We start from the raw sequence: 24,489 nt of genomic DNA on the forward strand, positions 1-24,489 counted from the left end.
AACAAACTTCAAAAGCATGTTCTGGGGACCTTTGAGACCAATATAAACTTGTCTTTAAAGGGTAAAATATGTCCCCTTTAATGCACTCGTCTAAAAACAAGGAACACAAATAAGATATACTGAAACATCCATTAACTATGTCTGTTGCATTATAATAAGCAGTTTTAAATTGGTTAAATTTTGTGTTAAGCTCATTAAAATCAGTGTTAGTTGTTCCTCTTGTTAAATCAAAAGTAATCGTTAACAGAGGAGGATCCCACAGTCTGTAACAAACTGGTCTACACAGGAAAATCTGAAGAGGGATTTTTCCAGAGTGAAAAATATTTAACTCAACAATAGTCAAATGCACTCTTTTATTGAGTGCATTTATTATCAGGCACTGTGAGAGTTGGAGTAAAACACAGGTGACATTTTGCTGGAGTAAAACTTAAACCACGCCCACTCAAGTTTGAACTCGGCTGCCATCACTCATGGACAGACACAGCTGCAGCTCGTTAGCTGTCCCAGCTGCAGCTAATCCTGGGCAATCAAGATCTCCTCACCTGATGATGAACCTTCAGACACCTGTGCACCACAGTCAGGTAACCTGACTCCTCTTGAATATGGATTTTTCGCTGAGTTTTTGCTTCGTTTAACTCCATTTGGACCTCTTCTTTTTGCAGTCTCTATTTCTCTGCCAGAGCTTTTGCCAACATTAGCCAGTACACTCACCATGGTTTCACTATTGCCAAATAAACTCCTTTAACCTTACTATCTTGTCTCATGCTCTGCTCTTGTTTCTTTAAAATTACACCAAGTCTAATACCTTTATATAGGTAAAAAGGAATTTTGTTGTTCAACTATTTCCAGGTAAAAAGGCAGCAGAATGATGTATAATCTAAAAGTAAACTGAGAAAAAGTATGTTCTGTGTCACTCTGCATTGGGTCCAGTTGCTGCAGAGTTGTTTTTATTTTGTTTATCATGGTGCAATCATGATTTAGAGTTAAATAAAAAAAAAAAACTCTGGAAACATTACTATGAAGGCAGGGTGAATTTGATCCAAATAGACTGGGACCAAATGTTCTATTTTTCAGAGTAAAATTTTGCTCAATTTGAGTAAAACTTTCTCAGCTAAAGTTTCTGTGTACTGGAAGTGAGGATAGAAATAATGTGAACCTCTAAGTAGCCAAAGTTGCTCATCCCCGGTTTGCAGTCACAGCCCCCCTCCCTACACTACATCACTACTGCACAGCCGAGTCTCTGGGTGGGTGGGCAAAACAAATGCAAAATCACTTCCCTAGGCCACACAGGCAGGAGACTGCGGGGGGGTTATTGTTAGCCATTGTTTTGCCTCATTTGTCAATTAACAGCTCTGATGCTCAATAATCCCATACACCAGTTACTTGGCTTTCTGATACAAATGTGTGACTGGGGCATGCCTTGTTTGATTGACTGGTCGTTTACCATTATAACATCTGGAAACAGTGACCTAATTAGCCCCACTGTCAGAGATGGGCCTGGTTTTTGTCTTGTATCCTCCAAAGAATAGAAAAAAAAATTTAAACCTTCATTTATAAATATCTGGGGATTATATACATTACAATATTGTACTTATTGTGTTTGTTTGCTCTGTGCTGCAGGGGTTAGCACTTTTGCCTCGTAGCAAGAAGGCTCCTGGTTCAAAACCCAGTCATACAGGGCCTTTCTGTGTGGAGTTTGCATGTTTTCTATGTGCATGCATGGGTTCTATCAGGCTTCCTCCCACACTGATGACATGCTCATTAGGTTAAACACCTAATTTGCCTGTAGGTGTACATGTGATCCTGACTAGTTCTGACTGGATGTCAGCCCTGTGGTAGACTGGTGACCAAACCAGGATGCACCAGCCTCTTATCCAGTGACAGCTGGGATAGGCTCCAGCCAATGCCTGTAACTTGATTTCTATTTATTCAGACTTAAGTCAAAATCTGCAATCAGTAAAAGCTGCAAATGCTTTGAGGCTCTTCCCCTTAAAGCTAATGTTAACAGTTTGTCCTTTATACTGACTTTGTACATGTCTAAAAAGTCCCAAACAAGCTAACTCCCTCATACAGTTGCCAGGAACAACATATATCTCATGTTGGTGGTCTACATGGGTGTAGCACGGGGGGGGGACACTGACTACCCAGGCCCACTGTCGGTAGGGGCTCTGAAAAGCGTGCAGTGAAAGGTGTTTGTTTATTTATTTTTTAATGGTAATTAGTGTCTTTATTGAATAAAAAGTGACTAAACTAATTGGTCAGCAGACTAAAATTTGAATCAATAGAGTGAGATACAATACTGGAGGGGCCCTGCTCCTCCCTGATGTCCAAATGGTGTAGCCCAGTGCTGTGAAGTAATGCAAGTACATTTGATTTAACCATAGTAGAAATATTGCTGATAAATGAGCAAGTTATGGTTAAAAATACATTTAAGTGAACAGATTTTTGTAAAAAAAAAAAAAAATGATGCAACTTTAACTGCTTAGCTAGCCAGTAACAGTGGGCCCTATGTCATATTCTTTCTGGGGGCCCAGAATCTCTAGCTACACCCTGGTGGTCTATGTAGAGTAGCTTCTATCTTCTAAGTGGTAGCTAGCTAGCTAGCTTCCAAAGTAAACAAAGGAATTAAGCAGCTTCACAACACAGTGTTACATCTTAGATGCTGATGACACTGTAAATTCATTTTTTAATATTAAAGAAGGAACACTGTTGGCTTGTTGATGGGGTGGGGTGAGGGGGAGTTGTCAGTGTTTCAGGCCTGCTAAGCTCCAGGACATCTTATAAGTAGCTTAGCATGTGAATTAAAACGCTCCGGTCCAAGCAATGTAAGCCCTAAGAAATAGAAAATCAGCTTCTAGGCCAAACACTGCTAAGCTAAACACCCAAAAAGGCATCACATTCACACAAATAAATTTAAAAGTACTTAGAATTAAAAGACCTTTCAAAGTGAAAATAAATCTGTATTTAGGTTTGTTGTATGACAGGTCACTGCTATGAACCCCTACATTTCAGTCAAATAAAACATCTCTAAGTTTTTAAATAAAGCTTTAAAATCATGAAAAATGAGGAAGTAAAATCTGCTCCAGGATGGTGTGGGCGTGTCTGTGGAATAAGCTGAAGCCACGCCCACTCAGGAGAAATAGGATCCTCTCAGATTTAAAAAATGTCACAATCTGAATGTTGACCTTATGATCAGAGCACAGCAGCCTGGCTCTGTGTGCTTTTTCTCAGAAGAGACAAAGTCCATTTTCTGGTTCAGATCTCTGTTACGATGCTTTAAATCAGTGGTTCTCAACTGATGGGTCGGGACCCAAAAGTGGGTCTCAAAGCTCTTTCTAATGGGTTGCAAATGTGTGCCAGGAAAAAAAAATGAGATAGAAATTCCAAATGCCCTAGGTAGACATAATGTAAATTTATACATGTACGCTTTAAGTATTCCTTTGATTACAAGTAAATTTCAGAATTTGTTTCAAACTTTCTACTCATTTATCTCCTTCTCTTTGGATAACACTTCTGCTTTTCCCAAGATAACAAGGAATTTCTTCAGGAAATCACAAAATTTCTATGCTGTCTTGGAAAACAAGATGTGTGCACATGTTTTCTTCGGCAATGATGTGCTTTTAAACCTATTTAGTATGTGTTTTTTCTATAGGGTCCAAAAATCTATTAGATAAATTTGTTGTTAAACATGTTCAAAAACCTGGATCGCAATTTCTCTTCAGGTGATTGTAGTGGGTCCTGATGCCCAACCAGTTGAGAACCACGTCTATAAAGGATCATAGACCACTGTGGCTGATTTTACTGAAAAACAGCATTTACCCGGCTGTTAACTTTCAGTAAAGATGGTGACCTCAGCTAATAACAGATGGTGATTTTTATATTGTAGTGTTAGAGGGGCGGGGTCATTCCCTAATGTGTGCTCATGAGCCCACATATTTGCCCCGCTCACATGAATGAACCCAGGAAAGAGATAAAAAAGTTTCTAACGGTGTAAATCCAAAATTCAGCCACATGTAGTGCCTTTATACACAGTTTGGATTTCACTTTACAGGGTCTTTAAACTTTGGTGCAACGTCAGACACACTTGTGTTGAGTAAAGACAAGGAAACAGAGCAGGTGACATTTAATAGTTTAATTATAAGCTGCTGTATACATTCAGTGATTATTCCGATTTTCATGTTGCCAGAAGCCATGGGTGAGACCAGCAAAACATTCAGCTACAAGATCTAGTTGTTGTATGCAATTTGTCCATTGTCATTCATATTTTTCCACATTGTACATAGTTTACTGCAAAGCAACATAAAACCACATTGCTGATGTGCAACACGGTTCTTCCTCAGACCTTAGTTCACTCAAACATGATCCCACCGGTGTGCTGTGTGGTGTTTATAGGAGGGGAGAGCCCTGTTTGTACCACTCTGCTCCACTTCAGCTGAACGCACATGGACCGAGCGCTACGTCCAAATGCCTTCAGTTAAAGCTGGGTCCAATAGAAAGCCAGCGCTTTAAATAGGTGGAACTCAGTTGGCCAGCTCGAGGGGCTTCTGTCCCCCTCCTTGGATACTAAGAATAAGCAACATCCTGCAATCTTGAAGGTTTTGTTTGCATCTTTTTTGGTATCTTTTGCTATCTCACTCTAAGCTCTTTGAACTGACACACTAATGTTGGTGCTGATATCGCTTTTTTTGTCGTTGATCTTTTTTTTTTTTTTGTCTTTTTATACATTTTTTAGTAGCCCACACAGAAACTTGATGGCACAAGAACTGACCAATAAGAAACTCTTTACAACAAGGTAGACTGCAACAGTAGCCGGGGGGTCACACATTAAAAAAAAAAAAAAAAAAAAAATCCAAGTTCATTTTGAAAATTAAAAAAAAAAACTAAACAAAACAAATCAGGTTCAATATAAAAGCAAAGAGACAAATGAACAAAAGCAAGTTAATTTCAAGTATAACTTACTCATAAAATAACTACACAGCATTAAATATTCTCATTATACATTTTTAAATTATTTATAAAATATATTTTGGCATATATGTTTTTTTTATTTTTGTGTTTGTGTAACAAACGCTACTGTAGCTTCAGTTGAACACCAATGTTTATTCATTTTTTTCTCTTGAAACAAAACATTAAAGGGATTGTCACATAACAACGGGTTATTAAAAATGATAATAGTAAACCCTATGGAGAGTTTCACATAGCAAGACATGAGTGACGATCCCTTCTATCCTAGCCCCATAGTCAAAAGTCAAAAAAAGTACAAGACCAGAGCACAAAGTCCTAATTTGTGCTCCACTGGCTACAATCAAGGTTGGGCACAGGAGATTTCAAAAGCAGTAAGTCTCTTTTTTTTCATACAACTCAATTTGAACACAAGGATGTGTCTGTCCCACTTCCAGTGTTCACAGCGGCTGGGCAGATAGCGAGAGTTCATTTAGCTCCCTGCGTGATAAAATATAAATACTGTAGACCTCGCAGTCTGATGACACTAGGACGTCCTCAGGGATACGCAGAGAAAGTTTCTCTTATTAGCCGAAGGAAAAGGGCCAAAAGAGGCAGAAAGGCCTCCCGTTGCTTCTCCTGAATGCACTGAAAACTGTTGAAGGAGTAAAATGAAGGGTACTTTCAGATGAGTGTCATTTATTACATTGATGAAGCTCACTATACAAAGGAACAAAGAGCGATTTTGGCAGCTAGAACGAACTGCAAAAACCAAAGAAGGCAAATTTCAGTTTGTGATACAAAAGTAGTTCAAAAGGCATAACTGTACTGAAGAATTGGCACCTCGGGTGTCCAAACACGTAGTGTCCTGCTTTGGCGCTGGAGAGGGCTGGAGAGCTCCGCCGGCCGTGTCCATGCAGTCGACAGTAACCTGCCTCCACACTCATTGCAGACCGAGAGAACGAAAACTGAACGAAAAGCAAACAAGGAAAAAGTACTGCGACTACGACAAAGCCACATCCACTACCTCGGCTTGAGCACACAGCTAGCTGCAGCATACTACAGTTCGTCGTCCTCAGCCCGGGCTGCTTCTTGAATATTGTATACTGCAAAATGGGTGAGTCAGCCTGGCTCTCTTCTGTGTACACTCACAGCTATTGCGGGGTACATATAAGTGAGTTTACACTGTTCATGTGTATGCATGTTGGTGCGTCAGAGAAGCTCGCTAAAGCACTATGTCCTTCAGGCGCTTGCTGCTGGGGGACTCTTTGTCTCGGCCATCGTGGAGAAGCGTGTTGATCTCCCTGACGGCCGGCTCACTGTCCTTCCCCTCCGGCTGCCGCAGCAGGCTGTGGTTAGCGATCCGCTCTGCGTCGCGGCATTTCAGCGTGTTGTAGGCAGACGACGGCTTGGACACGGGGCTCTTCAGGTGCACGGGGGACGTGACGGGGCTGGCTGCCTCGCGCCCGTTGCCGGCTTCGCGGACAGCCCCTCCGTTGGCCTTGGGGCTGCAAACCTGCGACTCCTGAGTCCGCTTTCCCTTTAGCTCTCCCCGCTCCACGTCCTCGGGCCCGTCCTTGCCGAAGGTGGCAAAAGTCCTCTTGGTGGTGCCGTCCTCGTAGTGCGGCACGTCCACCGTGGTGGCCTCGATGGACAGGGCGATGACGTTGCGGGCGTGCTCGGGCGACTTGGCTCGTGCCGGGATCGGGACGCGGGGCATCCAGCAGCGGTCGGAGTGGCCGAGGATGCGACACTCGTCCTGGCAGTGGAAGCCTTCACCGGGATCTGCAAGAGACAAAAAGGACACGTGTTTGTTAGATTACCTTGAAGACTTACTCTGATATTTTTACAAAAACAGGTCCTCAAATAGTAAAGAAATGAACTCAAGCTGAAGATATGATCTGCTTCTGTCCAAGACAGAAGACCTTTCAACACCACTCTCCCATAACTAGAAGCTGGACATTCAGGGCCCTTTTAATACGTCAATTAAATTACGTATTGTTAAATCAAAAGTCCATTTGCAGCTCTGCTCTAATCGGGTTTCTGTAGCGACAGCAGATGAAAGGCAGGTTTAAACAGTGCAATCAGATATCTCACAGAGAGACACAGCAGACGAGTTGCGGTGTTGTTGCCTGGTTCATCGCTCGCTCCCTCTCTGTCTCTGTCATCTGGCGCCGGGTTATAAATATGTAATGATGTTTAACGCTGGAGTGAAAGAAGATTTGCCTGAGTCTGTAGAACTGCACTCTTTTGTACTTAGTTGTGTTGGAGGGGGAGAAGTTTTTTAAGAGCAGCATGTAACAACAAAATAAGTGTCATGCTCTCTTAATCAAACTGAAATGATGCAATTTTGCCTTTCCTGTTTGTTCTAATCCTTGTAAATGTATATGCTGGAAGAGCTTTGTGCAAGACATCATTAAGATACAATGCACTTTCAGAATTAATCAGCCTTAAAGAGACAAAACAATCCTGATATTTCATTTCTACGCCACTGTGCTGTTGTGTTTTCCACCTGCTCCATTCTTGAGAAAGAAACTGCCACAGATGACACATTTCTGCACTCCCCTTCTGCTTGTTTCACTCCGAGCAAGAGCCATCCCGCGTTCCAGAGGCCCAAGGTGACAAGCAGGGGATTGTGAGAAGGGATTGCAATCGACCCAAATGCATACGCTTACATCTGGCAATCGCAGCTTGACAGATCACCTAATTAAAATCACTAATGATCTGTTTTTCTCCCTTCTTTTCCTGCGCTTGTGAGAGGCACCTCCGCTAAGGCCCCCGGGGATCGATATTTAAAGATCCAAGACGGGCTTTACGGGGGCAGATGTGCCAGAGCTGTCCCTCATAAAGTATAATCTGATGAGAGTGATGGATAACACAGTGACTAAATGACTGGATGAATGAGTAAACGCTATCATTCCCTGTTCGGAGCTGGAGAGTGGAGTTGCGGAGGAATCATCACGCTCCGAGGCTGGAAACATGAACACCAGCTACAAGAATGCAGACACATGACTGACCAATGAGGACATGAATGCACAACAGTGAGTCAGAGGCGGCGAAGAACTGGCTCCTTTTGATCCTACTGCTGCTTAAATGCTCACACACACGCACTGAGAAACACACAGACACTGCATTATCTCCAATAAACGCAGATTGAGACATCCTCTTTCTTACAAGGGGCAGCATTTTAATAAGGATCTCATATGTAAATGGCTTCTTTTACTGCAGAAAATATTAACTTTATGAAACATCATTACATACTATTATTCACTTTGCCCATTCTGCAGCACATACCGGCAGTTTCGCACAATCTCTTTGCAGTTAAAAGCATTATATGAGGCCGAAAATGAGCAGATTGAATACATTCTCCACTCCTGTATGTATGTAAATTTGCATGAATGCTGATTGGATGTAGAGTCTGCACTTGTGGCAATCAAGGAGACAAAAGGCACAAAGCTGGGGGTTTTGTTCAAAGAAAAAAGGATCCAATCAGAATGTAATAATGCAATCACAACAGAAAGTCTGCAGCCAGGTACCAGGATAATAGAAGGTGATGAATAATAAAGAAAATACACGACCACACTAGATTACATTGTCCAGTGCAATGCTTATTTTAAAGCCCCCTTTTTAAATCCTGTGTTATTTTTTTAATCCTACGTAACAGCTTTGTCGTTAACCGTATTTTGAACCCTTTTCTTTAATAACTTGCAAAACCAGGACTGCTGTAGGCGGTCGATGTTTCACTTAAAGTAGCAGTGTAAAGCTTATTACATCTCCAGCACTTAATAAAGAGCTATAATATGAATTTGGGAGAGAAATTTTAAACTTGTACCCACGTGTTAGACTTCAGCTCTAAATCCCAAATTTCTCCATAAATCTACTACGACATGTTTGACAAAGTAGATCGTTTTTCCACTGATTAAAGATTTACAAGCGTCTTGCTAATAAATGCAATTTCCTCTAAACACTTTTGCTTTTTTTTCTATTGCCCCGAGCATTTTCCAAAGCATGAAAAGCCCCGAGGCACAAAGAAATATACACAAGTCGTACGCTCGCTACTTAGCAGTGCATGCATATGCAGTGAATAGCACTTTCTCTCAGTTTCTTTAGGGTGTCTATGGGAGAGCAACTGGGTTGTAAATGGCATTGTTATGAAAGCCAAGTGCCATTAACCAACGCTTGCACATCCTGCCTCTGCACAGAGCTTCATAAAACGCAGATGTTGCTCTAAAAAGGCACGAAAAATGGAGGAGGCTGATTTTAAATTAAGAAAAACGTGACAGGCCATTGACCTCTGAGCAGACTCTAATGGTGGAAGATGAATTAATGGCCTTTATAGCTGTGCTTGGATTTGGAAGTCAACAGCTAGGAAATACAAAAACGGAGAAGGCATCTCCTGCTGTGAATGTGTATTCAAAGTCATCAGGAAAATAAGCCTGCCAATCAGAGCCAGGAACGGGCTTAAAGTTCAGCACAGAGCAGGATGTCATTGGGAGCATTTCCTCTCCACAACTAAATACAAATTAATTAGTGAGGGAGTTCCACGGGGAGATGGAAGCTGCTGCGTGGTTTTTTAGTGATCCATATTAAAAACACAAACATTTGCATGGAGGTAGAGATGAAAAATTCTTGTTTCAGTTGCACTGCATGCTCACTACATCGGAAATGCTTCATTTTAATGCAGAATTCAGGGACGAGTCGGGCACATTAGAGCAGAAGGGTCATCAGCTACATTTGAAAAAGCACCAGCTTTTCCCTTGATGGCCACACTTTCAAATAAACTACCCCCCCCCCCCCCCCCAAAAAAAATGAAATGAGCATTTTTAAAAATATTTCATTTTCTTTCAAATGTATGCCATTTTTTAGCCTCTAAAAGTGAGACCAGTCCCTACCAGTGGTCATCAACTGTTGGCCCGGGGGCCACATAATGCCCCCTCCAGCTTCCCATCCAGCCCTTGGAGGATGCATACATGGGGCACGCCCTAACCACGTCCATCTATACCCCAGCATGCCGTTGTTTAACTTTTTTATCAAACAAGAAGCACGCAAGTGTAGTACTTTTGAAGTCGGCAGGGTAGCTAACAGTCTTAACTTTATTAAAAATGTTTTTGTTGCATCAGTTTTCCTCATAAGGCTTTTTGAAAGTGCATGTGTTTTTGTCCAATTATGACGTAGCATGGGCTGTGACACAGGGGTTAGCGCTGTTGTCTCACAGCAAGAAGGTCCCTGGTTCACTTCCTGGTCAGGGCTTGTCTGGCCCTGACAGCATCTGTTAAGAAAAAGCTGACCCTTGTGCATATGGAATTGATGACCTGTGTCATATACCCCATCCAGCCACAAGGGGGCGATTGAGATATTTAAGCTGAATATTTCTGGGGCTGTTACGTTCTATACTGCTGAGTTTGATGCCAAGATGCTGTGTCCTGATTGGTGAAAAACCAAGAAACAGGTCTTTAGTTCTGATTCTCAGGCAGAAAAACATGAAGAATGAACAGATAAATATGCGTTTATCAGGGCTATCTGCTGATAATGACTGACAGGTGGATTTCTGCAAAATGGGTTAAACATTAAACCAATCAGGACATTTTTTTTTGCAATCTCAGTTGCTTAACAGCTGTATGGATTTTTAAAAAGACACCTATATACATCAACATACATTTTCCTCTACACATTTCTGCATTTAAGAATATTTTGAGGGCTGGACGAGAAGGAATCGGGGGGGCTGATTTGGCCCTCCAGCCGCTAGTTGATGATCACTGTTGCAGCCTTCCAAATATGCATGCTCTGATGTGTAAGCCATGTAAATATTGCTACTTTCCTTTTAAAGCTACCTGTAAAAACATGTCTTAGTGGGGGAAAAACCCTGTCTCCATGCTGCCAGCTGTTGATTCAATCCCGTCTCTTCAGCTCAATCAGATAAAAATGTCTTAACTCAAACTTACAGCACACTGATCTCCAGCTGCAGCACAGGGGATCCCACAAACCGACAAGCTCATTTCTCAGTTCCCCCTTGTGCACGGCGTATAATGATCCCTTCACGTCATACAGCTGGAGGTGCTATTTGTTTGTTGCTAATGTAGCAAAAACAGAGGAATCAGCAAAAGACTAAAATCCCCCGACACAAAAGGGAAGGGAAAGACAGGCAACTCCCCGAAAAGCTCCCTGAGCCTTCGCCAGCTATTTTGTGCCCTGTTTGGCTAACACACGGAGCCTGGCTCGGAAAACAAAGGCGCTTTTCCCTCCAAAAGTAGCGCACACAGCCTGGAGGTTGAATACAATGATGTAATCCTGCAAAATGAGTGTAAGCAGCAAACTGGAGGGCAGAGCGGAGGGCCGCAGACGAGATGGAGGGATGTGAACCCACGCTCAGGTGACAAAAATCTACATTCTTTTTTAGCTGGAGCCACGAGGCGATGGGGATTTGCAGTTTGACACAATTCAGTCAGTTTGGTTTTACAGCAACCTAAAAAAAATAAAAAATGGAACAGCAGCATGGCGTGATAAATCATTTTGCAAAGAATGTCTGCCACTTTGGGCTTAAATTTCTTCTTTCATGCTGACATTCTTGTTGTAGCTGAAACAATAAATGTCCTGATTCTGTTTGTCAGACAAAGAAACACACTTCTTAACAGACAGCCAGACAGTTTAATGTAGATGTAGCTGTTAGAAAAAGCAAATAATTTAGAGCAATTTAGATACACTTAACTTGCTGGCTGCATTGGCATCAGTGATTTCTTTTGATTTATTGTTATTTCCTCTCTGTCTCTGCCGTGAAACCATGTGAAAATGCTGCAACAACACGGTCAAACATATCCTGTCTGCTGTCTGAAAGACAGTTATTTCACTCTGGTGCTGGAGGAGCAAAAGGAAAACACAGTGTCTATTTTCATTGCTATGTGTAGGACTGGTATGAAATCCAGAAGAATTCAATCTACAGAAAGTAAATAAAAGTGACCGCAGTCCTGATGACCTTTTTTAAGGACAGCCTGGGAGAAAACACTCCCTTCCACGTCTGAGCGGTGCACTGAGAGATTTTGTTTTCTGCTAAAATGCCGTCCACTCCTCTGCTCTCATCTCAGCGTATCTTTGACAGCGAGATGGCTGTTTTCTAATTGCTCTCCATATTAATTTTCCATCCTGGCAGTCACATGGCAAAGATTGATTAAATCTAAATTGTTACTACAGAGTCTTGACGGAGGCTGTGATGCAGAAGCCGAGAGGAGTATCACAGGGGAGGATGAGGGAAAAACTGGCACCGGCAGAATGGAGGCTGACTATCTGAGTCCAGCCCCGGCACCGCCTGATCCTACGGCTTTAACTCCACGCTGCCCTAACTTCGGCAGAGGGCAGCTCGACGGCCAGCTGAGGCCGAGGTTTGGCCGCCTACAGCACTCACCGGGGAGAGTCCGAGCGCCGCTGTCATCCCAGCCAGCCAATTCAGTCTGCGGGCCATAAATCAGCCCGGAGGCCCGGCTCCTGCGGGAGCGGCAAGATGGAGTGTGATGGTCTTGTTTTTACAAACAGTAGAGGGGCACCCTTACTGCGCCATGCACAGCCATCATTCTCCACACAGCGTCGAGTCCTCTCCTTCTCCCTGCAGCATCTGGCTCAGTCGCATCAAGCACCCCCACCCCACCCAAACACCCCCAGACTCATCCTCCCTGCACATCCTTTACACGTCTCCTCCTTCTGTCCTCCTCTTTCATCTCATCAGTGCTGCCGTCTCACGTACATCGGTGTAATTAAATAAATCCTTCACCCTAAAAATCTCTCCCTCTCATTTCTGCCGATCTGACGAGGATTCCTTCAACTCACTCGGTCAAATATTAATTGTGGAGGAAATTAGAAGCACTGGGCAGCCTTGTTAGCACTGTCGTAGTGCCTTGTGCAGCCAGGAGTTCACGTGGGCCTGGTTTCTATTTCTGAACATTAGTACCAGGCAATTTATCAAGAATGAATTCCCTTTCTAATCCATCCACTGTCTGACAGCTTGTCACTTCCAGCAGCCCTGCCTCTGTCCTCCCTAAAAGTGATCCAAAATGACACATAGCTCCATTATAACCCAGTCTGGCATTCTTTCTAAGCACATGTCAATAACTGTTATTAAAAGGAGGCAGCACTTCAAGACAAATCCTGCAAATGTTCATTCCCACTCCCCTCCCCTCATTCGCTGACGGTCCATCCGCCCAGCCTTCACATTCTGCAGCCGGACCGCAGTATAAAGAATGAATTTCCAAACTGGTGTTGACAAACAATGCACTAGCTTCTAAATTGGTACAAACAGCATCTGTTTAACAGCTGTGTAACAGCAGTGGGGGGGAAAAAAAGCAATCGCTACGCTGTTTTATAAATCACTATGTCATCGCAGTGCGCTGTTCGGTTCAGGAGCGGGACCACTAGCCAATGGACTGCTTGATGTAGTGGAAACAATACGACGCTGCTTGTCATGAGGACATACATGAGTGGGCTGGTTTAAGAGCCTCCACAAGAGATAGGATTTTTCTGAAAGGATTCTCTCACCTTCCCGTGCTCCGGCGTCTACCATCCCAGAGGTTCGAGTGTCTCGCAGGCCAAAAGTAATGTTGGTGCTGCATTAATAAAGTGTTTCTATCAGCACATGCACAACGCCCGGAGTTATAGATTTTGTGGGATCTGTAGGTTTTTAGATCATAAGTTATGCCCTAGTTTTCATACAGTAAACAAGCCAGTGACTGTTTAACACCCTCATCAGGCACACAGGACTGGATTTAACCCAGGCATGGAGGCAAAAAGCCAGGCTGCAGAATGTTTAACTGGGCTAAAGAGAAAAAAGAGGTCGCACAAAGTGTCCAGAGATAAACAGCAGCAGCGATTCAACAAACCCACATATCCAAGAAATGTTACAAAGCCAGTGGTGTCATTCTGTGCAAAAAGAGTCTGAGCTTTAAAAAACAACCTTATATAATATTAAAAATAGAAACACTGCTATGCCTTATTCCATGCAGTGACAAGGCCAGGTCACTCAACATGAGACAAACCACAGTAACCTCAGCTTTGACTAGCACAGAAACATCTTCAGAATGAGCTAAGATTAGACATAAGGCCGTTGTGTATTTGAATACTTCATTGAATTTTCAGGACTCTCCCATGTTGTGTTCTTTAGGCTGCTTTTAATGTGTTTTCTTATTTGGAATGGCTGCTACCTTGCCCAGGTCTCTACCATAGAAAAGATTTGTATTCTCAATAGTATCGCCGAATAGCATAAAGGTAAAATTAAAAATGGGAAATGGCTCACTGAAGCCCTTTTAAATATGTGAACAAAACTCCTTTAAACTTTGAGGATAGCTGAATGTGTTAAAGCCGATGAAGTTTTCACTCAGGTTTTACCTCCTACGAGCCCTCCGGTGAATTTAGGTGTAAAGGCGAGGGATGATGAAAAGCTGTAGTCCATTTTCACAGAACAGTCCAGTTTGGTTCAGCTCAGCTTGGTACAGGAAACCCTAACCTTGCTTGCATTTCCATAGCGATTCCATACCATTACTTATTGGAAGTCTTCATTGTGTCTGTCCGCTCTTCACCCTGAATTTCCACATACTCCACCTGCGCTGTGATCCAGTGCACAGAAGTTTTACCCTGATGGAGCAGGTCAAAGCAACTATGGATGCAAGATCATAGGAGAACAATGAGTTCACATGGGAGGAGTGTTGAGTTGATTTGCCATTCATTTTAATGTTATTCCTTGTTTTTTCCCTCCCATCATGGGTGAGTATACTTAAATTTAAATGGTTTATGTTTGCTACAAAGGATGTGTCATTTTCATGTAAAATTGTAGTTTTCCAACTCAAAAGTTAACTTTACCTGTTGATTGTGCCCCAGGATGGGACACAACATTGATACAGTGATGTTTTACTATCAAGAGTCCATGCATTTAGTTGTATTTTAAGTTAACAGGATGTTTTGCATGTTTTTCCTGCTGTTTAGACCAATCAGTTCTACATGGACTGATGTGGTTTGGCAGCAGCAGGTCCTGAAAATAGACTCGGCATGTAACTTGAATGGAGGGGTGCATATGGGACGTGTCAGAGACAGACTTGAGCTGAGCTTGAGACTGACATGAGAGGGAGTGATTTACTCTGGATTTATTCGAATACTTAAGCAGACAGAGTATGTAGAAATTAAGGGTTATGGTCAGAAAAGTATGCAGTATGGATCAGTTATTTCGTACCTTTCCCAGCTTTTGACAGTGAAAACTAGCGGTGAAGGATTTTGGGAAAAATCTAAATGCTATTTCTTTCCCCAATATTGTGATTGCAATTTAATTTCTTACATTCCTCATCACATGCATTGTTCAGCAAACACAGGAAATAAACCATTCTATATTATAACCAAGACAATATTGAATAGATTTTGAAAAACTGTGAAATAATGATTGCTTTAACTTATATCTCAAATTCAATAGAATTTTTTTTTACAATGGAATGATGATTTTTATGGCAAAAGAATACAAAAACGAAGAAAGTGGGAATTTTAAAAAATGTGTTCTAAAAAAATTGCCTCTTGCATGTTTGCATTATTTGTAGAACATTAAATATTTGAAGCAAGAAAAGATATCAAACTGGGATGTTGACACAAATTCCAGGTTAAAGAAATTTTCCAATTTCTGCAATTGAACCTAAATCCCAATAAACTGCCCAACACAAATAGTTGTGTACCACACCAAACTGGACTGACAAAACACCACATGTGGTTCCATTTGGTTCAGTATTTTTTTCTGTTTCCACTGTGAAATGTTGGAAAAGGGGCCAAATAACTGATCCATACTGTGCTACTTTTCCCCACCCTTCTGAACTGTGCAGATTTGAGCCTAAAGAGTGAAGCTAGGTACACTGCAGTCCAAGAACTGGCCAGCTGATAAGAGTATCGCCTTCTGGCTTACACCCCTGCCCGCAGGGTTAAGGTACAATTGGATATATGGAGATGCAAGCGAGCTCATCCTACAGTACCATACCAGACTAGGGCTGAACGATTTGGAAAAAATAATCTAATTGCAATTTTTCACCCTAGTATTGCGATTTAATAAGCGATTATTTCTTAAGTTCCTCATCTCATGCATTTTACAACAAAAACAAGCAATAATTCATTCTATATAATAATCAAGACAATATTAGATTAAACTAGGGCAGATTTTTTTTTATATCAAATTGTGATGATTTTTTTTACTTATTTTGCACATTTGATATGAACTGTTGTATCAAAGGGAATTATCTTTTTATACAATTCTCATATTTAATCAAAAAAACATACAAAAATGAAGAAAACAGGATTTTTTGTGCACTATTCTAAAAATATGGCACCAGAATGATTGTATGATATGTAATGCGTATCATCTCTGCTGCAAGTAAAATTCTAAACTGGTATTTTGACACACATTTCAGGTTAAAGAAATAATGCACCTTCTGCGATTTGAAAATTGCAGCAGGCAATATTGCGATATAATCTCATTTGCAATTAATTACAAAGCCCTACACCAGACTGTACTGAATAATATCAGAGCACGTGGTGGAAATGCACCATCATGCTACGCTCCTTCATCGATACTATGAACACACCAAACTACGCATAACATTCATATAGAGCTGAAGATTCCTATTAAAATGTAAGAAAGCAGAATTTAATTTTTCACTTTTGTTCCTTATGTGTCATTTCTTGTTCCCTCTAGTCTGCCAGGGATAGTCTCAAGCTGCAAGATGCATGTATGAACAACCAGATCAGGAGGATTTCAGGTGCAATCTGCCTGAAATTTTCAGGTACGCACATGCAAAAACAGCTTTAGTGTGTATTTGTATTTAAAGCATGCATTTTCTGTCACACTGCACTGGATGTATCTGGACCTTGAGTCTGTAACAAAAAAGTTTGAGTTGAATTGACTTGCCTGGTGTATTTGTAAAATATTCCCATTTTATTACCACTAAAAGCTGTAAAAGAACTTTTAATATGCCCGTTCTTCTCCTCTACTCAGAGATAATGATGCCAACCATATCGCTGTCACTGGAACAAGAAATCAGCTTAATAACTTTTGTGGTAGTAAATTAGATACTTTTGTGGCCATATATATCATTACCCAGAGAAAACTAATCAGGGATGTAATTCAGTGATCAGAGAAAAATTGTCTTCGGGTTATGTGTTTTAACGGGATAATTATTTTAAAATATGAAAGACAGGATGAAAAAGAATGCAATTAAAGTCAAAAGAAACTGCTATTTGAGCTCATCTTTCTCATTAAGTTTGATATATTTCCAGTTAAAACAGGATATCGGGGTAGCACCATGCGGGGAAGGAATGGGATTGATTGGGAAATGGGAGAGAGAGGTAATTTTAGATGATGGATGAGGATTAGTTTATTCAAAAATTTTCTATTGCACTGCTTTATTGGTTTAACCAGCTACAATTTTACCAGCTCATAATTTGAGCTGCCATATGTTTGGTAAATGGGTTTCAAGTTAAATCTTACAAAGGCAATCTTGAAAGTACCTGCATTTTCCAGCTGTGCTCTTATTTACCAAGTTATAAGTTCAGGTATTTTGACGCACCGTGGTGTAATTTACTCAACAATAACGACGAAAGAATATCACCCTTGCCAGTGCTCTGCGTCTGAATTGCTTTTCTAACGACGGGTTTCAAATTAACCTGTGCTCCGGCTCCGCAGGCCCACGGCGAGCGTAAAAATCCACCCACAAAACTCAGCTCAGGAGCCCGCCGACGTCCCGCAGGTGCAGACCTGCCCACTCTGCCATGCCAGCTACTCTGCCTACCTCTCTTTTCCTTCACAATACATCGGCAGAGGACATCTTTAAATATACTGGAACAAATACAGCAATTCTGTGTTTAAGCTTGACCGATCTGGCGGGCTAATTTGCTCCTAAACCCTGGAGTCTGGGAGAAACGAGGGGACAGAAGCAGATTCTTAAATTACATTTGTGGTTGGGGTTGGGGTTGGGAGGGATGAGGGATGGGAAATGGAGGGCACGGACGTAGAGAGGAAAAAGATTTGACTGGGTGATGGCAGCACAATGCATGAGTATGAGAATTTTTCTAAACCGGGGGTTTTCAAAACTCTGGCACGGGGGCCAAATACGGCCTGTTGTCCATGCTACCATGTAATTCTGTAAACAAACAAACAAACAAGAAGACTTTGTTGATGTGTTTTTTTGCGTAAACTAAGACAAAACTTTGCATGATAAAGATATTGGCTATGAACATAATAAAACATGTTTTTTTAACTCCTTGATGAGTTTCTGCAGCAAATAGTACCAACTAGAAAAGCACTCAGAGACCAAAGACCTCCGCCATTAGCCCTGTCTCCCAATAGTGAAGAATCCTTTGAAGAATTACTGGATCTGTCCCCATGTGCCCGCCACCACGGCATTCACCGATTACTCCCTCCCCGGTGAGGTGGAAACACGGTGAGGCAAAGCATTGGCTTTGCTACGGGTGCCAACAGATGCACCCATGGTCTCACAGGACAACTGGAAGTCATGGCAGAGGGTGAATATTCCTCTATTCCTCCCAGCATTGTGAGTTTTCTTGCTAAAATTTGCTGTCTTTCTCTCTGTTACGCTCTGACTCGTCTCCTCAACCGGGCATGCGTCTTTCAAACTCTACAAACTCCAAAACTTTGAGTAGAAACACACCCAAAATGCTGCTGGGATTGAAGTTACTCATGTTCGCCATCTCCTGGTGTAAAGTGGTAACAGTGCAGACCTCCGCCATTAGCCCTATCTCCCAACAGTACAGAATCCTTAAAAAAAAAATTCCTGGATTCAGAGGTGATCCGGATCACTCCCAAAATCTAATCAGTTCTTCCTTATGCCATTTCTGACATTTTCTGAAAATTTCATCAAAATCCGTCCATGACTTCTTGAGTTATGTTGCTAACAAACTAACAAACAAACTAACCAACGAACAAACCCACCCGATCACATAACCTCCTTGGCGGAGGTAGTCATATTGCAGAGGCTTAGCCATTGGCAGCTAGGGCCAGACAGGGCCCCCTGAAATCTGACTGGCATCCCCAAAAACCTGGAAATGGTCTATTTTAGCCATTAAATCGAGTGTTAAGCGTTAGCCCAGGAAGACCTGAACTATGAAGCTGATCTAATGCAAGCCCTCATCAGCTGACAGCCAGCTGATTTGCTCTAAGGATGCTATTGGCTAATCACTCTCATTTATACTGCTCTTGCCTGGCTATGCTCTGCAGCTCTCTCTGCAACCATCCTCCACCCCAGCTCCTCCTTCATTCTGCTTAATCAATGTTGTTCCGATGTCACTGATGCCTGCTCTGCTCTGGGGGTGTTTGCTGCTTCTCTCCCTGCCTGAGGATTTCCTTATCAGCATAGGAAGAGCAGGAATGTGTGCCCGATCCTTCCCCTGTATGCTCATGGAAGGGCAGGGGGATCCCAGAACAGCCACATAGCCAGACATAAAAGACAGCAATAAGTGCCAATAAATAACTGCTAATAAAAGAAATATTTACAGCTGCAAAACATGTGTTTCCTGACTGAACTAGCCATTTAGGCCTGGGCTTTAGGAAGATTCATTTACCTCACCTTGTGGGTATTAAAGGGGCACCCAACATCCTTGTCTATTTGTAGATGTGGCCCAAAGTTTGGACACCACTGCCCTAAACCATTGAGGAACATTAGAAATCCCTTGACTAGAATTAAAGCTTGGCATTACCTGGAATAACTCCCTGTTATATACCTCTATGTTTTCAATGGTCAGGACAGGAGACTTTAAATGTCAGGGAAATATAACACTAAATGATTGAGTGCAATGGTTTGTGTGGCTTTAATAAACAACAGGTCCATGACGGATTAAAGATGCTTCACTGCCGCTAAGATTTCTATTTCTGAACCCTATTTTTCTCCCCTACAGCCAAAATACACACAACTAATAAAGTGTGGGAAATTAGATTCGAGAATTTAATGGTTTTGAGCGATCTATAACCCATAAATATCAGCGCTAGAAACCATTATATCCTCACATTTGCTATAAAGAGACATTCCTCTTAGTTTTTCCTTTTCAAAGTGCTATTTCCTATTAGCCTTCTGAAACAAACACAATACTTCAGTGCCTGTCAGCATGTCCGGCCCTGAATAAGTGGAGACGGCACACTGGGCAGCGTACCAATATCTAAGGACTTTAACTCTCTGTGAGCTTCAGCTTTACCTCAAAAGAAGTGGCCTTACATAATTAATATAATGTGGCTTCTCATCCAGTCATGTTCACTTTGTGTCAGCCAGGACTGTGTGTTTTATATTCCATTTTATCTTGTCACAGAAGCTCCAGCATGGTCCCTGCTCTCTCTCATTTTCCTCCTCCTATACCGATTTTCTTCCCTCTTTGGGAAAAAAACCTACTTGTCTCTCTTCCCCGACATTTTTAACAACCTCTGGAAGTAGGACACAGAAATGTAGGGAGTGTGTGGAGTGATGGGCAGGTTTAGCTCAGAAACATATGCTGTGCTAGGGATGCAAGCAGCACTGAGGGGCCCTCACACCCCGTCGCATTTCAGGGTATGTACAACTGTGGGAGTGTGGGAATAATTGGGTGTTAGCAACCCATGCTGTGTGCTGCATGGCTCCAAGAGGCTTTTTTTGTAGGTCTCATAATGACCCATATGCAGACCAAAAATCATACACCTGGGCTGCATGAAAATCTGAGGTGGAAATGTTCAACTGCCAGAAGGGGGCGCTGTGACAAAATGATTTTGATGTATGAATGTATTCAGGATCAGTGTGTAATCATCCCTGTTAAGTTTGGTGATGATTGACATTAGCATTAAAAAGTTATAAGGCATTATTAGTGTATTTTTACTGCAAAAAACGTACAAAAAAGTAGTCAAAGTTTAGGCTGCAGTCATAGCCCCGCCCTATGGTGAAAACTCACAATACATACAGCTTTAGATCTCCAAGTTGTCTAGTATGAGCAAAAAAAAATCTGGAGTCAATCGGATTAAATCCCTTTGACTAGTTCGTTAAAATATTAAACTTATTAATCACCCAAAAATGCAAAAAACAGACCTTTACTTGTTTGTAGTGTGCTTCCTGTACATTTTAGAGGATGGCCCCAAGAGACTTTTTTTTTCGTCTAGTCTTGATACAAATGTGCACTGATTTTCATGCATGTAGCTCACTGGTAGACAACTTTCTGTAAAGTTTAGTAGGTTTTTGAGCATGCTAAAGCCCCCAAAATAGCAATTCTTCTGGCAGAGAAATAACGCATATAAAATTGGGTCCTCACTGATTCCAGGTTGGTGCACAGGCCCTAAAAAAGACAGGTTAGAGACGTAAATTCTGGTTTCAAAGACGGCCTCCTGTCCAGGACTGACATTGCCACTTATAGAGAAAAAAGCAAAAAGAGAGAAGACACAGCAAGACCCTGGCTGCGTGCAGATGCATTAGATTTACACCTAGTGGGCAGAGGGAAAAGCCAGAGGGAGGCCTTTCTTACACGTTTAATTTCCCCGTCACAAAGGCCATTCTGTTTGGCATCTGGGAGTCATGCTGCTCCTCTCCAAGCTTCTCCATTATTCACCTCAGTGAGGTCTGCACCGTGATACCACTTAATATCAGGCAGTCAGAAGCAATGTCCGTGGCATTAGCCACCCACTAGCAAGTGCCACACTATACAGAGGATTGTCAGCGGTGAGAAAACTGCAGTATCTAAGACACAGAGATTGAAATGGAGGTGGGAGACTGGCTCTGAAGAAGAGAGAAGAAGCTAACAGGCACATCTTCTCTGATTTGAGAAACATGACTATAGCATACATAAGGATGATGGCAGGGCTCTGACACACTGGTAGTAATTGGATTTCTCAGGCCCGGTGCCTACTCATGATAACATGCTGAGCTGTGACATGAAAAGTCCTTATGTGTGGCGAGGGAGCAAGGTGCAGCAGAGTGGAAGTGACAGGTGTCAAAGATCCAATTCCCTCACTCCTCTCCATCCTCCAGTTGCCTTTTCTCCGGAGGGACAACCTGCCCTGTGGTTAAGCCAAACACAGGGCTTGACATTCAGTTTGCAAATCCAAGCTGGTTAGACCTATGCAGAGAGCAGCGGTGGAAGGAAGAATGAAGGAAGGAGGGTACGGTTAGGGGGGCTGGCAGCCATGTGGATATAAGAGGTCGCGGCCTGATTGCTTGCTTTATTTATTTTCTGATGCTAATCTGAGCTGAATGCAGAAGGAGCGCAAGATTGCCACGATGTGCCGGCGAGCACACAAAGAAGCTGGAGACCCCCACTGAGGGTTCTTAGAGATGTTGCGGGGTAGTGCAGCTACTGGCCACGGCCCCCCTCCCTCCTGTCCTCAGCATGCGTCTTGGCTCTGTCTTTAACGAGGACTGCATAAGAACAGGCACATCATTAAAAAGAGCCATTCGGAGACTTTCCTGTCTGCCATTAAACTTAACAGCCAACCTCTCCCATTACCTTTTATCCTCCCCTTTAAAGAGGTGGGGGACAGCAGGGTTTAAAAAGTCACATTCTGCTGCCAACATGCACCTTCTGAGTGAATGCTGTCCTCTGGTCAATGGTACATAAAAGCAACAACAGTAAAGCCTCCTTAAAGGTTGCAAAAAAATGTTTCTGCATATAAAATCAGGTGAATGTAACACTTGCTGTAGCATTTTCATGCTTCACACTGACCTGATTTTGCATAATGTAATATGATAATTACCCTAATGCCCACAAATATGTGCTATAGCCTAAGGGGAGTGTTGCTAGCAGTGCAACAAAAAAAGAAAGGCTCTGGTGAATTATGTGTTTAATGTTGATGAAGTTACTCTAATTTGATTATCCAGCACCACCAGCGATGCCACAATGCAGAAAAACACTCTGCTTCCTGTTCAGCGGCTGACCTTTCTCACACATGCACACGAGACGACAGAGGCTCACATTTATGTGTACAGTGTGCAAAGCATATGCATGCACTAGTACACTTGTATGGTGGTCAGGATATGCATATTTAAATTTTGATCTTCTTTATGTAGGATAATGTAAGCTCCATAGAGACATGTTTCCTCAAAGCCTCTGGACACATGTAGAAAAAAATGTATTAATGAGACAAAACTCAAGAGTCTCATTAAATATCTGCTAAATGTGAGTGATATAAACATCTAAAAGTACAAGAAATTGTTCTAAAACTCTCATTTTTGCTATTGAGACCAACATTTTTTAAATATAACAATTTAGTCATAGACTGTATGAAACAGCAATGGATTTTGGCTTCTGTCAAGGTGTAAGGAAGCCCACCCATGGCAGTCACTGCACAGGAAATGTACATTTAACCAGACTTTTGGTGAATGTAGAAACAATACTATGTATTAATCCATCTGGAAGATTTTTACTGACCCAGTAAAAGAACTGACCCAAAAACAGAATAGAACATCAAGTGCACAAACTCTCTTGCATTCAAAAAACTGAAAACTATGGTTGACACTCAACATCTGCCCTGCTGTAATAATGTCTGTAGATGGCTAGATGTACTGGTGCCTTTTCCTATGGCAGGTTTGTGGCTTTAACAGAGTATTTCCTGAAAGATCCAGATCATAACAGCCCCAAATTCAAATCCAAAAGCACTAATGCATGCAGAATATTAAATGAGTATATCTTTGTTTTGTATTCAGACTGTTTGGGTTTCTCTGGCTTAAATTTGAGGGAGCCGTGCAAATCAAAAAGGACAGACAGAGCACAAAGACTCCTGAATATGAGAATGTGTTGAAAGACAAAATCCAAACAGGGTCTCTGAGAGAGCTCCGGGCCAATGGGAGGTCAGGGGGACGCTCCCTGAATCCAAACACAGACTTACACACCCATACTTCCACAGGTCACTCCTCTGCGCTGATATGTCTTCACTCTCTCATCAGTAGTTTATAATGTGGGTCACTCGCAGCTATAACGTGTCTCCCACTTTGGAGACCTTCTCAAAATTGTTAAATTACAACGCAGTGAGCTCATTCCCGCAAGGTCATCCAGAGGGCAGCAGGGGAACACTGACACTAATTGGTGAATGAAAGATAATAATGATAGGGGCGATTTGGATGGCATGTCTTCAACCTCTGCCAAGTACAAATCCAAAGAGTACATCCTGTCATGCTGTTTTACAGTATATATGCAGGAAATCTGCGTTTCACTACTGTAAAATGCTACAGAATAAATTATTCTCACTGAATATACATGAGGAGAGCAGGATATGGAAACACTATCGCACTAAGCCTGAGGTAGTAACCTTTTGTTGGTGCAACTGAGGAGGGCGATATAACTTTACATATTCCTGCTACATATTCCATCCCAGTCATAATGTTGTCAGGAGAAACAAGGTGATGGAAGCCAAGATGAAAAAAAAAAAAAAAAAACAGACAAAGATGACAAAAGCAGTGAAATGAAAGACAAATTGAATCTGAAATGCCTTGGAAAAGGATGCAGCACACAGAAAAGGAAGTAATAGGGGTTAAAAAAAAAGAAATGCTCATTGCTGCAGCACAGGAGACCCCCCTTTCTCCCTCTCTC

The 24,489-nt window shown here is 42.1% G+C and overlaps 1 protein-coding gene across 4 annotated transcripts in view; it reads right to left on the reverse strand.

Annotated features, from left to right (window-relative positions):
• Window positions 1-4,138: 4,138 nt before the first annotated feature.
• The window catches only part of pcdh19 (protocadherin 19), an 88,161-nt gene continuing 67,810 nt past the window's right edge, over window positions 4,139-24,489 (reverse strand). For all 4 annotated transcript variants that reach the window (XM_041798235.1, XM_041798233.1, XM_041798234.1 and 1 more), the window contains exon 5: window positions 4,139-6,726. In XM_041798235.1, coding sequence (XP_041654169.1) covers window positions 6,167-6,726 — 560 coding nt within the window. In that variant the 3' untranslated portion in view covers window positions 4,139-6,166. The remainder of the gene's footprint in view (window positions 6,727-24,489) is intronic.

Source organism: Cheilinus undulatus, linkage group 10, assembly GCF_018320785.1.
Source record: "Cheilinus undulatus linkage group 10, ASM1832078v1, whole genome shotgun sequence".
Lineage (NCBI taxonomy): Eukaryota > Metazoa > Chordata > Actinopteri > Labriformes > Labridae > Cheilinus > Cheilinus undulatus.